The 16,991-nt window shown below is 38.2% G+C and overlaps 1 protein-coding gene across 1 annotated transcript; it reads left to right on the forward strand.

Moving 5' to 3' along the window:
* Positions 1-335: 335 nt before the first annotated feature.
* On the forward strand, positions 336-11,214 carry LOC110459115. The gene is made up of 2 exons (XM_021511209.1): positions 336-421; positions 6,572-11,214. Exon 2 carries the CDS (start codon positions 6,627-6,629, stop codon positions 9,597-9,599), a length of 2,973 nt encoding a protein of 990 aa, XP_021366884.1. The 5' UTR covers positions 336-421; positions 6,572-6,626; the 3' UTR covers positions 9,600-11,214.
* Positions 11,215-16,991: the final 5,777 nt, after the last annotated feature.

Below are 16,991 nucleotides of genomic sequence, written 5' to 3' on the forward strand. Positions count from 1 at the left end.
AACATATTATTCCAACTCCATATTTCACGAGAAAGCGTAAAAAATCACTTCCAGAATATTGTAACATGTTTACATTTATCTTACAGCAAGGACAGTCCAATTAGCTAGTAAATAATATCATGGTTACCAGGACGAACTAATGGTAGTAACAACATGTATTTCGTAAAATATTCATATTTATTGATTAAAATAGTCATGTATTTGCTATCTGATTTTTATATAAGTTTATGTATTTGATAAGTATTACATTTATATTTTACCACCTAATAGTTTCCCAGCGTATATACATTTCCGGATTTATGATACCCGTTCCAGTTTATAGTTGTCCAGTTCCATGCGCTGACCTACTTCCGGTGTTATGGTGAATAGTCGTTCTGGACCACAAAAGACCATCATTCTTTCTTTCTTGGAACAGATTCAGGTAATTCATACACAAATCGGCACTAATACAGGTCAAGTCATTGTTAGTTTTGTATACATGTTGCTTTGTGAATTTAATTATAAGCCTAGTTTGAACAAACAACTTAATATTTCCACCCCATGACACTTTCGTCACAGGCAACTTTGAAATGACTTATAGTGTTAGCGACATAATTTGAACACAGGGGTTACTAATAAATGTCTAAAATACACATGTTATTCTGATCTGGGTCACAGCACACATAAACATACACTCAATATCAGTAAAACATATGCACATGTACCTGTGGGTACCTATGTGCATTTTAGACATTTGTAAAGAACCCATCGCCTGTGATAGGAAGTTGGAAAGATAAATTTGATGGTATTATCAAAATGTAGAACTATATGCCTGGTTATCTAACTACAAGTTGCAACCATATATAGATTATTATCATTAGTGGAACATGTATGTTATTCGTTTATAAATCTGTAATTAGAGAGGAACAATACACCGCCAGACCGGGGTTCGAACCCGGGACCATCCGAACTCTAGACGGATGCTCTACCAATTGAGCTATTTAGTCGCCAACGATCGACCCAGTCTAGTTCTGCTACATTCCTCCCTCCTTTAACAAAGTCTTCGACCCAGAAGACACACAAGACCCTTATACCGCCTTCTGTGGGTATATTTTGCTGGGTGCCAAATGTAACAGGAGAGCAAAAATGCACGGCCAGACCGGGGTTCGAACCCGGGACCCTCCGAACTCTAGACGGATGCTCTACAACTTGAGTTATCTTGTCGCCGACAATCGACCCAGTCAAGTTCCGCTATAAAATCAATAAATAAACAATCTTTATTTAACGTTGTGTACATTGTCAACCACAAACATAAGCTCTGTAGAACTTTAATTACAACACTGCTAAGGGAACAGATGTTGTTTTTGTGACGGAGGAAAATCAGCGTGCCAATGGAGTGATAACAACTATCAGACATCACTCTCTTTTTTCACCACCACTGGAGTTTAAACCAAAACTCTAGGGAGGGTGAGAGGTCTGAAGCCCACATTTGATTGCACACAGTAGTTATGACTGTGCATTAGTGCTCACGGTTACCGATGATGTTGTTGATTTTGTCTGAGATGTGACATTTGAACACAGGATTTTTATGCGCACACAGCTTTGTAGACAATAATAATGCAAAAGTATTATACCAATACTAGCCAACTTTTTCATGGGGGAGATTATGTATGCTGAGACAGTAACTAAATTAGGAATATATAAAATTTAGCAAATTCACTGGTTGAAAATGCTCAATTTTAGTGTCCAAAATCGGGAGTCTCCCTCCTAAATATGCTCTTGTGATCTGACTTGCCCTGCCTGCCCAGCCTTGTTTGTTTACTTATGGTATGTCCAGTGTAATTTTCGTGTCATTATTCTTGTAATTTGAAGCATTTTCTTATAGTTCTTTGATAGTTGTGACTACATAGACACTTCAGGAATATGTGTATAGGTATTTTTTCCCCTTATTTTTAATATTCAAGGATGTGTGTGTGAGCACAAAATGTCTGTTTAAATGTCACTTTTCAGCAGAAAACAGCAGAATTTAGAAAAAAACAACTTTTATGATCATAGTTTACGTTTCACTTCATACACGGTAACCAAATTGCTTACATCCTTTTTTTAATTATTTTAAGGAAAATAATGAGCCTGTAGCAAATTTTACACATTGACATGATCCCGAATACAATTCCTTAAGGTGATGCACTAAAGGATGTATCAAACCTGTTTATTCTCAGATACATGTTTGTGTGAGTGAGTGATGAATACATGTTGAAAGAAGCAAATTGATCTACTATAGTAGATTTAGGTCTACACGCTAAGTAATTCAAATTATGTGTTAAGAACATGGAAAAAAAATGTAAAATAACATGGATTAGAAAATTTATCATTTGGGATATTAAGAGTACTGTGCAAGGTTAAACTGAACTAAGAAATATTGAACGTTATAACCCGAGCTGAAAAATGCCTAACTCACATGCGAATCATTCTCCTTAGCAGAATTTCCTGTGAGCATGTACACTACAAGAATAAGCTTGAGAGACCATTACTGCTAATCAATTTAATTAGTTTCAAAATTGTTCACTTATTTTGAAAGGAAATGTGAAGAGTGTAAAGTAAAAGAAAGTGTTGCATGATATTTTCAGGTCACTAAACTGATTCAAACAGATGGTATATATTCTATCTTTGGCTTGAATTAAGTGAATGAAATAATGAATCGCTAAAATGTGAGCAGAAATGGCAGGGCATTTTATTTTATGATTTACAAATGATTTACAAAGAAATCAAACCAATAAGATACCATTATATATATGGCACAAATCTGAAGGATCTCCCAAATATACATTTCTACTTGTGTTTGAACTGATGATACTTGTGATGAGTTTTGATATATGACTCAATTATATATATATATCAAATTGAAATACAACTTCATTACATATATATGACAAAATTTCAATCACAAGATGGTTTCTTTAAGTAAATTCAAGTCAGGTAATATGGTCATCATTCATCAATATAGAAACTCTTCCCAATTTTAATTTTGGCTTGTGATTCAATACAGTTCACTTGGTCTGACTAACTGATCATTTATATAGAACTGTCGGATTAACTTCTGCAACTACATCTAGGCGTGTTGTAGACTAGAGTATGATTATGAAAGAATGGACGGAGTCGACACATCATCTGGAATAATTACAGCGGACCATTTCAAAAATAAGAATTTATACTCAAGATGGTGCTGACCATCCTAGGGGGGCGGGCTAAAAGGGGTCACAGAGTGCAAAACCTTCAGACTACGTCTATACAGTAAATTACTGTGGGTTTTCATAGAAGATAGTAAGTATATATAAATACAGCCTATACAACAAATAAAGCCCCCCCCCCCTCCACACCGCCCCAGATAGCTGGTCATGAAGTGATCAGGGGGTGCAGTGGACAATGCACTCGCCTTTCATCAAGGCAGCCGGCTCCAATTCCTATAAGTTACTATTGACTCAAGAGACCAACATTTCCTAAAATTCAAACACTGTCTCCTCTGAAAGTAGCTTGTAGATTGGTTGAACACTTTATGAACTGATCCTATAACAATGAGGACTATAATCTCTGCTCAATTAAAATAAAGGGCTGACTCCTCTCTCCAGGTGAATGAGGGGCATGGCAATTAAGGGTTACAGATNTGTGAAAATATTATTGCTCATTCTGTCTCTCATTAGAAACCGAGGAATGCTTATATGTTAATTAATTATCCCAGTTATCTTTGGTTCGTTAAAGCTAAATCTAATTATATTCATCATTTTTATTTTCACTCAAAAGAGACCGGTGACCATAAAGGCCCATGCATGGATTTCAGGGCCCCAATGTTAATCCTCACACTCTCATGAACTTTATTTAGTTGATGAGGAAGTTGAAAGGGGATGATCATGATGATGAATGTTGAGAGTTGATTGAGGAGGGTCATGATGTGATCAATGATTGATATTGATGTGAATGATGAAGGTTATATGACATGGATGAGGAGGAGGATGATAATGAGGATGACGATGGTTTTATGATAAGAAATATGAAAATATATATATATATCAATCCTCTGTCTATAAGACAGAGTATAGTATATAAATACTTCATAATGGTATGAAGTGAAACGTAAACTATGATCATAAAAGTTGTTTTTTCTAAATTCTGCTGTTTTCTGCTGAAAAGTGACATTTAAACAGACATTTTGTGCTCACACACACATCCTTGAATATTAAAAATAATGAAAATAAAATACCTATACACATATTCCTGAAGTGTCTATGTCTCAGACATGTAAAGTTTTATGTAAAATTGAGCCTGAGTCTCCTCTGGCCCTAATAAATAAACATCAATCCGCCTGAAGAAGCCCTAGAAGGCAGAAAGGCCTAGCGGACGATCTGAAAAATTTGTTTTTATTCTCTCTATATATATATAGAGATGCTAATGAAATAGATGCCATTATAATGCAAAGACAATAAGATGAAGTTATGCATTGGCAAGTTCATGTCATTTAAATTATAATATATTTTGTTGAATTTTATTTTCAAATTAAAGTATATGTTTACACTTATCAATGTGTTACTTGCAATTTTCAGTAATACTACAAGGATAAATAAGAGTTTTATGGACTCTTTACAGTGGTATAGATAATCAATGCAATATGAGTGAAGTTGATATTTTGTCACAAAATTGCCGCTGCACATCTCAATCAAATAAATTGGTAAGCTGTGTGAGCAATGCAGGGTGGGTATTTCAGTCAGACACGGGATGGAGCCACGGGATATTTCAGTCAGACACATGGTGGAGCCACGGGATATTTCAGTCAGACACGTTGTGGAGCCAAGGGATATTTCAGTCAGACACGTGGTGGAGCCACAGGATATTTCAGTCAGACACGTGGTGGAGCCACGGGATATTTCAGTCAGACACGTGGTGGAGCCATGGGATATTTCAGTCAGACACGTGGTGGAGCCACGGGATATTTTAGTCAGACACGTTGTGGAGCCAAGGGATATTTCAGTCAGACACGTGGTGGAGCCACAGGATATTTCAGTCAGACACGTGGTGGAGCCACAGGATATTTTAGTCAGACACGTGGTGGAGCCACGGGATATTTCAGTCAGACACGTGGTAGAGCCACGGGATATTTCAGTCAGACACATGGTGGAGCCACAGGATATTTCAGTCAGACACGTTGTGGTGCCACATAATCAGTTGACTGTCATAGTTTTGAATGCCCTGAATTAATATATGAATTCTTATTTAAGTGATTGAAACTGTAGTATTTCAATTTATTTATGATCTAAACTCATACTAATCAAATAAATCTATGTCCATGATAGGCTGAGTCTCCTCTGGCCCTGATTCCAGACTTGCAATCCTGAGTCTCCTCTGGCCTTGAGTCCAGACTTAGACATATTGTAACCCTGAGTCTCCTCTGGCCCTGATTCCAGACTTAGACATTTTGATAGCCTGAGTCTCCTCTGGCTCTGACTTCATGCTTGATAGCCTGAGTCCCCTCTGGCCCTGATTCAAAACTTAAACATTTTGATAGCCTGAGTCTCCTCTGGCCCTGATTCATTACTTAGACATTTTGATAGCCTGAGTCTCCTCTGGCTCTGACTTCAGACTTGATAGCCTGAGTCTCCTCTGGCCCTGATTCCAGACTTGATAGCCTGAGTCTCCTCTGGCCCTGATTCAAGACTTAAACATTTTGATAGCCTGAGTCTCCTCAGGCTCTGACTTCAGACTTGATAGCCTGAGTCTCCTCTGGCCCAGATTCCAGACTTGATAGCCTGAGTCTCCTCTGGCCCTGACTTCAGACTTAGACAGCCTGAGTCTCCTCTGGCCTTGAGCCAGACTTAGACATTTTGATAGCCTGAGTCTCCTCTGGCTCTGACTTCAGACTTGATAGCCTGAGTCTCCTTGGCTCTGATTCCAGACTTGATGGCCTGAGTCTCCTCTGGCCCTGACTTCAGACTTAGACATTTTGATAGCCTGAGTCTCCTCTGGCCCTGATTCCAGACTTGATAGCCTGGGTCTCCTCTGGCCCTGACTTCAAACTTAGACATTTTGATAGCCGTAGTCTCCTCTGGCCCTGAGCCAGATTTAGACATTTTGATAGGATGAGTCTCCTCTGGCCCTGACTTCAGACTTACACATTTTGACAGATAGATGTAGATGTCTGGTGTAGGCCACTGTCAAAATGTCTAAGTCTGGAGTCAGGGCCAGAGGAGACTCGGGCTATGTTCATGATAGTTAGGTCCCATATATACAAACGGAGGCTTACATAGACTAATCGCTATTGTGTTTGTTGATGTTGACTTGATTTATTGGTATATTGTACATAATGTAAATAAATAAGGAAAGAAACTCAGTTATTTAGGAAAACAACATAAGATTGAGATCTTGTTTGCTTGAAAATGTTCTCTTACACTGAGTCAGCCATGCTAATACTAGTATTAAAAGATATTTTTGTTGCCAGATCCTTAATTGCCTGAGGATTATTGTATGTTTTAGTTTAAACCCCACTTTTTATTGGTGTTATGAAAAAGTCATAATACTTACTTTATGATATCTTTTTTTATTATAGGTTTCATCTTGGAAAGCAGTAAAGATGTTGGAGCGGCTCCCATTTCTTCTGGAAAATGGCAGCATTAAATAGGAATGGTTTACAGATGAAGCTTTCCAGTATCAGCAATGAGACAGCTATGGGAGACGAAGGGCAGTTGCTTATGGACAGGATTGAAGGGAGTGAAAAGGAACTGCCACCAACTGTAGGGGCAGATACGGAAGTGGTGGCAGAAAAAGGGAGGCAAAAAGAACTGTTTTGTCATTATTGTAACAAAGTATTCTACAAGCAGAAGAATCTTAAAGTTCACTTGTGTATTCACACAGGGGAGAAGAAGCTACAGTGCAACACGTGCGGCAAGTGTTTTATTCAGAGTTGTCACCTGAAGAGACATTTACGAAGTCACTCTGGTGAGAAGCCCTACTCTTGTGACATATGTGGAAACCAGTTTTCACAGAATGGGCATCTCAGAGTACATCTTAAGTCTCACTTCGGCAACAAGAACTACAAGTGTGAATACTGCCCAATGGCCTTTGTGCAGAACAGTCACCTTAAGAGACACATGCGGTCCCACATGACCATACGTCCGTACAAATGTGACATGTGTGACAAAACCTATAAGTTTAGTGACCATCTGTATATCCATCTACGCCGACACACAGGGGAGACCCCTTATCACTGTACATTTTGTGACAAAGCCTTCCACACTAGCGCTAATCTTAACGCCCATGTCAAGATCCACAATAAGTATGTCGACCGCAAGTTCAAATGTCAGGTCTGTGTGAAAAAGTTTCACACAAACTATGCTTTGATGAAGCATATGGCCGTGCACACCTCAGATACACCATTTTCCTGCCGTCTTTGTCCCAAGAGCTTCAAGTACAAAGGAAACTTAAAGCATCATTTTGATGTGCATAGTAATGACGAAGCTATGAAATTGCTCAAGTGTGTTATTTGTGTGAAGCGTTGTTCATCATTCCAAAGTCTTAAGGATCATATGTTGTCTCACTATGAAGAAAACTGCAAGACACCCAAGTGTGAGATATGTAACAAAACGTTCCGGATTAAAAGTAGCCTTCAGATGCATTATTCCTTACACACTGGACAGAAACTAGCCTATAGGTGTTTAGAGGTGCCTTGTCAGTTTGAATCCAGAACAATTGACGAAATGAAAGATCATGGCACTTCTTTGCATAGCGTTAAAGAGGACGATGGATCAGAAGAACACACGTTAACTGATGATCACATGACTAGCTGTAATGAAATGGAAGACCATGTTTCTGGCACGGGAAGGAAGTTCAAGTGCCCAATGGGATGTTCACACAGTTTTGACAATATCACTGATCTTGTTAGTCACCTGAAATGTCACATAAAACTTGAAAAGAACCGGAAGTCAGTCGACCACCGTTCTGGACCTTCATCTGTTGCCAGGGTTAACGAATCTGGCACTAAAGGCACTGGGATTGGAATTTTTGGGAATGCCAGCGATATCCATTCATTTCAAGTCAAAAACGGCAAGCAGGACAAACCAGTATCGCCGTTAGATCCAGTAAGTATGTTGATTGAAACAGCAGAACAAGTATTACCCAATTTTTATCATCAATCATGCACTGGTGGTCAAATTCAAGAGGAATCTAACGAGAAAATGGCTGAAGGACTACTGCAGTTACATCACAAACCTGTAGAAAAACGTCAAATATTGATCGAGGATCATTCTAACTACCTGCAGAGAGCTGGTACAAGCCCCGAAGGAGGATTTGTGGTGAGTGACAGACAGTTCTCTAACAGTCCTTCAGAAAAGGAAACCATTTCATTTTCTATCATAGTGCCTGAAAAGACTGTTCCAGAAATGTCAAAACCGTCTAAACGTCCGGCTCTTCAGAACCCTATCCTAGTTCGGACTCTTTCTGGTCCATCATCTGAAAGAAATACTCAACCAGCTTCAACCATGGCACAGCCGTTCAAAAGCTTAGGGTCTACTGTTGGAGAACAACATAGCAACGTTACTATCAGTTCAATGGAAATAAGCGGAAACAGCTGCCAGACACAGGAAGTAGGAGACATTTGCGCAAATAATGTAGTAAGAGAAAGCAATGCATTGTGGATAGATAGTGCTGAAACCAATCATTCATTCATCATAGAAGGAAATGACAGCTGTCAGTCTTTGGTGATCGGGGGCCATGTGATCAAAATGCTTGACAATTCCCGTGTAAATGTTTCTACCAAAAGCGTACAGGAACAGGGTGAAAACATTCAGGAAATTGTGGTTGACGAGAGAACAATGCATGAACTTGTGATTGGGACATCAGAGGTGCCATTTTCTGTTGGTGTTGATGCTAGATTTCACCAACCTGAGCATGGCACCAACTACCATCAACTGAGTGTTGACGAGGTGGAAGAGGTTATCATCCAGACAAAACCAAAAGAGGCCACCACTAAGCATGTCTTTTATAGCAGTCAGAGCGTACCAAGTGTGTTAGAAAGAACTCTGAACAAGGAAATGGGTAATTCAGATTCTAGCATGGAGTCCCGTGTAGGGACCAAAGATGAAGATATAACAGTTGCATCTAGTATCCAGCAGAAGTTTGTGTCCAACACAAATGTACAGGAAACCAACGAAGCCAAATTACAATACGTGCCTTACAGTAGCGAGAATAATGTCTTTATCGATAGTATTGGAGACCACGGGTATGTGTTGAGTCACGGAGAAAATTCTGTTGTGAGTTGTGAAAATACAATAACTGAAGGACAGGAACGGGTTTTAGAAGAGATCAGTGGAACTCCAGACATTACAAAATATACTGGTTACCCATCAAACTTGTCAAGAGACGCAGAGCTGGACATTCTTGACGCACAGGACGTTGGTGTGTTGCGGTGTCCATTCTGTAATGAACATTTTCAGGATGATAGTGTCTTAAAAGTTCATTTACAAAGTCACATGAACCCAGAGAAAATTGTAGTCAACGTTGTTATGTACATGTGTCATTTGTGTAATGCCGAGTTTAACAGTAGGGAGAGTTTGAAGGCACATTTACAAACACACGTGTAGGTGTTACCAAACTAGAGTTGCTGTATACCGAACATTTCAATCTCAAATACGCTCATTTTTCATGTCAACTAGGGTTGCTGTCATCCTCGATATCCCCTCTAGGTAGGGTTACGCTCACTTTCGCGCTCTGCACCTCTGGAATATGTCTTGGCACAATTGAAGGCTCAGTGTGTACCACATTGTTGATGAGACAAAGAAAACTAGTTCGATCCTTTGATGTACATCAGAAGAAGCTTGCAGTTACGTAACGGTAACAATGATAGGCTTTGAAGTCGAGTGTCGCTCCTTTGTAATATTCAAAGGACAGGTATCAGCGTAACAATTCCAGGGGAGCAGGGAGCGCAAGTGAGCGAAACCCCTGGATATCGAGGATGGGTTGCTGTATTCCGAACATTTCAATCTCAAATAGGCTTATTTCTCGTCATAATATCTTGTTTTATTAAAATAACAGTTTCTCTCTTTTGGTATAAGGTTTGCCGTTTTATAAACTAAACAGAGTACTGTATACGTTGACATTTTTCTGGATCTTGTTAGAAATATATAATTTATTTTTCCTCTCACTGACTATGTAGCAAGTTTTCAGTTTTCATGAGGGACCTTGATACCTTACCCAGACTAACGGTTAGGACTGGGTTTGTAGAGAAAAGCCAGGCCGAACAAAGCTAAGGATTTCAATGGTACTTATGAAAAATATCAACAGCATGGCCTCGGATATGTTTCGAAGAGAAACCCATTCAGTCTTTACAATGTATAATGGCAAATCTAAAACATTAATAAGAAAGCAGCGTATTGACCCTGAACGTTTGATTTAAAACGGACATTATCTGTCCAGGGTTACATAGACCATGGCCTTCAGACATCTTTTGACATTTGTTTATGAATCACTTCTGTTTCTCATGCTAAGTTACTATCGGGGATACCCACTGATGTAAATGTTATGTTTATTACATTCTTGATCAGTTCCTTGGCATTCAGTTCTCTGCTAGATGTTTGCCTGCATGCTAAATACAAATTGTGTACTATTGTCGTATTTATGTTGATAAATACATATTAACAGTGTTAGTAGTTCTGTAGAATTGCTTAATTATTTATTCAAAATAGCAAAGTAAACAAAAATAAACCCAAAAAGTAATGGAAGCAAAAAGACGAGGAGACCCTGTTCGGTAGCTCGAGCTCGCCCGGTTCTGCTGTCAAGACCCATGTTATGTTTCTATTTTTGCCATTAATGCCCTTTTTTTCAATTGAGATGATAATTTTGGCACAAAAAGTTTCGTTATTAAAATAAGTTTTGCTTAGAACCTATATGAGCTGATTGTTTAAGGCCAGTTTGAAATGATTCGCTCAGTGTCATAAACCTATACTGTACCTAATTATACGAGTACATATATGTACCTGTTACTGACGGTTTTGATTTGTGTATTTGGATATTTTGCAGGAGATATATTGGATGTGTAAAGAAATAAAGTTAGTAAATATTTCACACTTCCATGCATTTGTTTCTCACGTTCACTTACAGTGTTTAAACATTTATTTTTCAAACTTTTGGAGTGTTTATGATATCTGTGACTAGGTGGATTTTGGTCTTTGAATATGAAATAAAGTTACTATGCACCACTATTTGTTTTGCGTTGACCGTCTCCTAATGTTGACACCGATTAAATTGAAGAAACCTAGCATTGTATACATCCTCGAAACTGGAGGGGTTTCGCTCATTTGTCATAGCAAACTCTAAGGCTCCCTGTGTACCACCCTGTGAATGAAACGGAAAGACTCGTTTGATCCTTTGATGTAAATCAAAAGAATTTCTCGGTCGCGTTGCTGTAAAGTTTACTGGTTTTGAAGTCGCGTTTCGCTCCTCTCTAATCTTCAAAGGACAAAGCCAAAATGAGTCAAAATTGCCGTATAATTATGTCTTTATTTATATCCTGTCTACAAATGTCGATAGCCATCACCCTCATGTTCTCTCATTTGATCTTAACTGTTTCACTACGCAACATAACACTGTTATTTAAAAGTTATGTCGAAGTTAAGGCAGAGACGTTACACTGATTTGACTCAAGTGTGCAAAAAGGTACAATGTAGAATTAGACGTCTGAAGGTTTAGACCAACATTAAACAAAATATCAATCTAATATTGATGATGTATAGTTAAGACCATAAAAGAGACTGCGTTTCGTATGAAATTCACGAAACAAGAGTAAGACATTTTCATTTCGGCATGCTTATTATGCAACGAGCTTTATCAATCTCCTATAAAATAGAAAACTTAAAACTATATTTCCATCACCTCGCATTTGTATTCATCAAATGGTTCAGATGGAACAAATTGGCATGTTGCAATTTCAGGATTCAACTTTGGTAAAATGTCACATTGTACCCGTGGTTGATTTATTCTTAACTTTGTATGCATGAAATACCTGATATTAGTTTTATTAGGGGATGCTATTATATTGAGTTGCCTCCCTTTAGCCATTTTCACCGCTCGTGTAACTTGCATGGATTGTAGTTATTAGGCCAGATTATATTTTATCGCACGTTGCACGTCTATATAAAACGAGATTCAATTGAAAGTCTAGTTATCAATACATGCTTGTGGAATATTATATATATAAAGATATAGGTCACGTAAGTAATGACGACAGTTTGATCTAATATTGGCACCGGATCCAAACAAACAAGTGTTGGTTGAATGCGTATTACTTAAATAGATATATGAGCAAAGAAGAAATAACGACATTGTGGATAAGGAAATTTGTCAAATGTACAGGGAAATCCACCGCTTTATGAAGACAGAAACTTGAAAACTTTTATGTCACAATATATATCAGAGATAAACAGTCACTATTAAACAATAATACAGCATAAAACTTAAAAACCCCAGTGGTATAATAAAATATGCTGTTGAAATCGCATATACCTTCGGCCTGCTTGTAACAACACGAATAACTAAGAATAATATTTTCTCATTATATTTATTAAGTTTTTAGCTCACCTGGTCCGAATCCTAATTTAGTCTGGAGTATCCTTGGGCCAAGGAGACTCAATTTTGTATAAACGGTGGGTGTGCNTTAAAACCTTTAAAATCCTTCTTCTATCGTAGGAATAAAGGAATTTTATCCTTATTTAGTCTGGAGCAACCTTTTGCCAAGGGGACTTAATTTTGTATAAACAGTGGGTTTGGCGGCCCTGGGGCCTGATGGGCGGGGCCCAATAGTAGAATTAGTGGTAAACCTTAAAAATCCTTCTTCTACCATAGGAATTAAGGGATTTTATCCCAATTTGGTCTGGAGCATCCTTGGGCAAAAGGGACTCAATTTTGTATAAACAGTGAGTGTGGCCTCCCTGGGGACAGAGGGGCGTGGCCCCATAGGGGAAACAAAGCAAATTCTTCAAAGTCCTTCTTTTTCTGTAGGAATGAAAGGATTTTGCTCATATTTGGTTTAAAGCATCCTTTGGTGAAGGGGAACCATTTTTTTTAAACGATGGGTCTGACCCCCCTGAGGGTAGAGAGGCGGGGCCCAATGAGGGTATTGATGAATAGCTTTAATATCCTTCTTCTGCCCTTGGAATGAAGGTAATTTGACCAATTTGAACAGTAGCATCCTCTTTGGAAGGAAAATACATTTTGTATAAATGGTGGATTTGAACCCCTTGGGAGCAGAGGGGCGGGGCTAATAGGGAAAGTAGAAAAATAGCTTTTAAATCCTTCTTCTGTAGGAATGACAGGATTCTGTCCATATTTGGTCTGAATCATCCTTGGGTTAAGGTTAATTTGTTAATTTGGTATCAACAGTGGTTCTGACCCACCTCGGGGCAGAGGGGCGGGGCCCAATAATGGAAACATAGCAAATTCTTCAAAATCCTCCTTTTCCTGTAGGAATGAAAGGATTTTGTCCAGTTGCATATAAATATAACCACAGACTAACCATGTAATACATGTACACTACCAGAACATCTGGCTATTTTCAGTTTGTTAACATTTCCAGGTGAGCGATACATGCCCTCTGGGCCTCTTGTTTCCTATTAATTTACTTGACTTCCGGTTTTATACCATAATTAGCCTGCGGTTGTTACAAACTCACCAAAATGATTTGCGATTACATCATATTTCATTTAAGTGACTTCTTTTTTTATTTGTGTATTTTTGTTGTTGTATGATTGTTTTATAGTGACTGTTTCTCTCACCTTTATGTTGTGATATGTTAGTGTTGATGTTTCTGTCTTCGAAAAGGGGCAATCCCATGTCCTTAATTACGAAACATCTGGCTTCTCTTCCAGAAAAGCGTTCCAGTGGTTGTAACTGATTGCTGATGTTTTCGAGTTCCTGTTGTTTCCCCTGTACGTCTTGTAAGTTCCTTTGGAAATCTCATTAGTTCCTGTTGTTTCCCCTGTACGTCTTGTAAGTTCCCTTGGAAATCTCATTAGTTCCTGTTGTTTCCCCTGTACGACTTGTTAGTTCCCTTGAAAATCTCATTAGTTCCTGTTGTTTACTGAGTTCCTAGTGTCTCTGCAGTTCCAGTTGAATTTTCGCCAATTGCTGTTGTTGTCTCTTCAGTTACTGCTGTTGTCGATTTTTGTTTTGTTTTATTCTTGTTGATTGTGTTATATACAGCGATTCAGACGATGGTTTAATTCTTATTATAACAGGATATTTCCGCGGGGAGGATATTTTTGCGGTCTCACGGGTCAATATTGTGATTGCGAATATATGATAATGAAACAGTGCACACGTGGCTATTACGATTCTTATACAAGAACGACTGGTCTGTTCTCTTTGATTTTCTATTCAAGGGTGTTCATATGATCATCTCCTTTGTTCCTATTTTGCCCGTGTTGTTTCGATTTGGACTTGTTGACAGTTCGTAATTCTATTGTTGCTTTTGCACATGGCGTTGGCCATATTGATAAAACATTATGTTTGTTCAGTGAACATTCTAAGTCATTGCAATGTGACTATCATAATATTGGGATTTCTATAGGTGTCGAATTTGCTGAACTATTTGTTAGAGTAATGTTTTAAAAAAAATGTATGAGTTTTAACTAGTTTCCTGTGTGATTCTTTGAATATATAAAATTGTATTCCGTTTAGGGCTCTTTAATACCGAGACACGTTGGAAAAGATGCTTCTGAGCGCGCTCCGATCAAAGTGATGATGAGGGATTAATAAGTATGTGAGGCGATCAAAGAGATTTTGGGGGATGGCGTATAATCTGATCCGATCATAGTACTTCAGGTGTAGAATTACATTGAAGAACTTGTTCTAATCATGTTGATGTCGGGGGATACTTTAGAACTTGATTTGATCATAGTTATTTTTGAAAGGTTCACAACCGGGTCACATCATATTGATGTTCTGGGGCTTCTTGAGAATTTTACCCGACATGGTGACTTTTTGGTTGCTTTAAACGTGATCCGATTAAACTGACACACTCAGTGGATTCGTATACGGGTATAGTGGTGTTTTGAGATGGATTGTAATCAGAGTTGATCTTCGCGGGGTTTGGTGATGCGTTTGTGATTCACCGGATCTTAAAGGCATGTCGGTGAACAAAAACTGCGCGGCATAAACATCTGACGTCAATGCTGTTCCACTAACGGCGTTCACAGCGTGCCGTACATAACCGTACATAATACTAGCAATGCTCTCACCGCGGTTAACGTTCCTGCTGATTGATAAGTGACTTATATATATATATATTATCAGAGAGCAGCAGTTATAAACATAATGTCCAGCTATTTAATAGTACACAAGTTTCAATATACTTTCACATGTTTTCCTGTTCGTTGCGCGAAAACATCTGACATAATCTGTTATAAAACTTTGCATTCGAGTGCTTACATTTCATTTTATCACATCCCTGTACATGTAACTGATCATTTTACTATATCATATGACCATGTCACAAATATGTCAATATACATGAGTAATAAAGCAAAAAGTGGCTGCGATTGGTCAACACCATGGTAACGTATTCCTACGCGACTACAATTTGTCCATGTCATGTTGAATATATTAAACTCGTTCAATAATTTAATATGATAATCGCCTAAAGGCTCGTGTCATATCAAATTATTGATCTCATTTTATAAATTCTGTGTAATATGTAATGTCCTATATGTAATGACCTCCCTGGATCTGAAACCAACGGTGTTGAGATATCGTAATATATTCGATATTCAATAGCTTGCTGAGAAAATCGTGATTTCCGTAATCGGTGTTGTCTGCTGACGGACAAACACAGTAGATGCTGTTTGATTTACTGTCGTCATTTTGATCCAATTAGGAACCAGTTTATATAATGTTGTGATATGAAAGTTTATGATGCTGTAATGCTCCTAGGTTGCCTTTTTGTTCTGATGCTACTGCTCCTTGTGTTCGGTTCTAGGGCATGCTGTTGAAACTTGAGTTTTACATAGAGCTACATGCTGTTGTCGATGTAGCAGAAGGTGCTAATACTTTTGGAACACCTGGTCTTGTTTTCATAATTCTTCTCCAAGAGTGTTATTGTATTTTTTCTTTGTTTCTATCTCGTGCTTATTTTACGGATTTTAAGTTGGAAGTACTGTTTTGTTAACATTTCGAGGAATTTCTCTCAGTTTATTTCATGCTTTTTACTCTACATACATGTATTGGCTCGACAGCAATTCCAACATGTTTGATAAAACTAATCACCATTTAATGCGAGTATAGTACGAGTATAGTAACCACAGTATGATGAACCTTTCTCAGATTGATGGGATCATTTTTTTCAATTACATACATATTCACTTCACTACACAATCTGCACAAGAATGCCCTCCCTTCAGAGAACACTTATTTTCGACCCTGGGAATGTCCATTCTTGGAAATTCTTTCAGATTGCTATTATATATTCTCTCTCCCTCTTGTTGTCTGTTCGTAATATCGACACTGAGTCGGCGTTTCGTTCGTCTATGGTGACTTTATTAAAAAAAAATGTTTATTGGTGGTGGTAACCATCCTTTAACAGAATTCGGAACTTGTTAATTAATTCGGTTTAACACCCGATATACTGCATTTGTACAAATTATCTACATTTAACGAATTCTCAAGGTTTTCAAAGATGTAGTATTATTGCATCGTCAAATGTCTCAAAGTACGTTTGCTGTTTTCTGAAATGAAGTCAATCAACATATGTGGCTTGGCGTTACACATGCGCAGTGTTTCCCTCCGTATGTAACAGGTGTTGTGTAATGGTTAAGTGATAAGTGTGACACGAACCACAATTAGTGCAAAACGTTAAGAAGTGTTCTGTGATGCGTACACGTCAGTGTTAACACTTCTCTAACGTTAAGAAGTGTTCTGTGATGCGTACACGTCAGTATTAACACTTCTCTAACGTTAAGAAGTGTTCTGTGATGCGTACACGTCAG

The sequence above is a fragment of the Mizuhopecten yessoensis genome, unplaced genomic scaffold (genome assembly GCF_002113885.1).
Source record: "Mizuhopecten yessoensis strain PY_sf001 unplaced genomic scaffold, ASM211388v2 scaffold9969, whole genome shotgun sequence".
Lineage (NCBI taxonomy): Eukaryota > Metazoa > Mollusca > Bivalvia > Pectinida > Pectinidae > Mizuhopecten > Mizuhopecten yessoensis.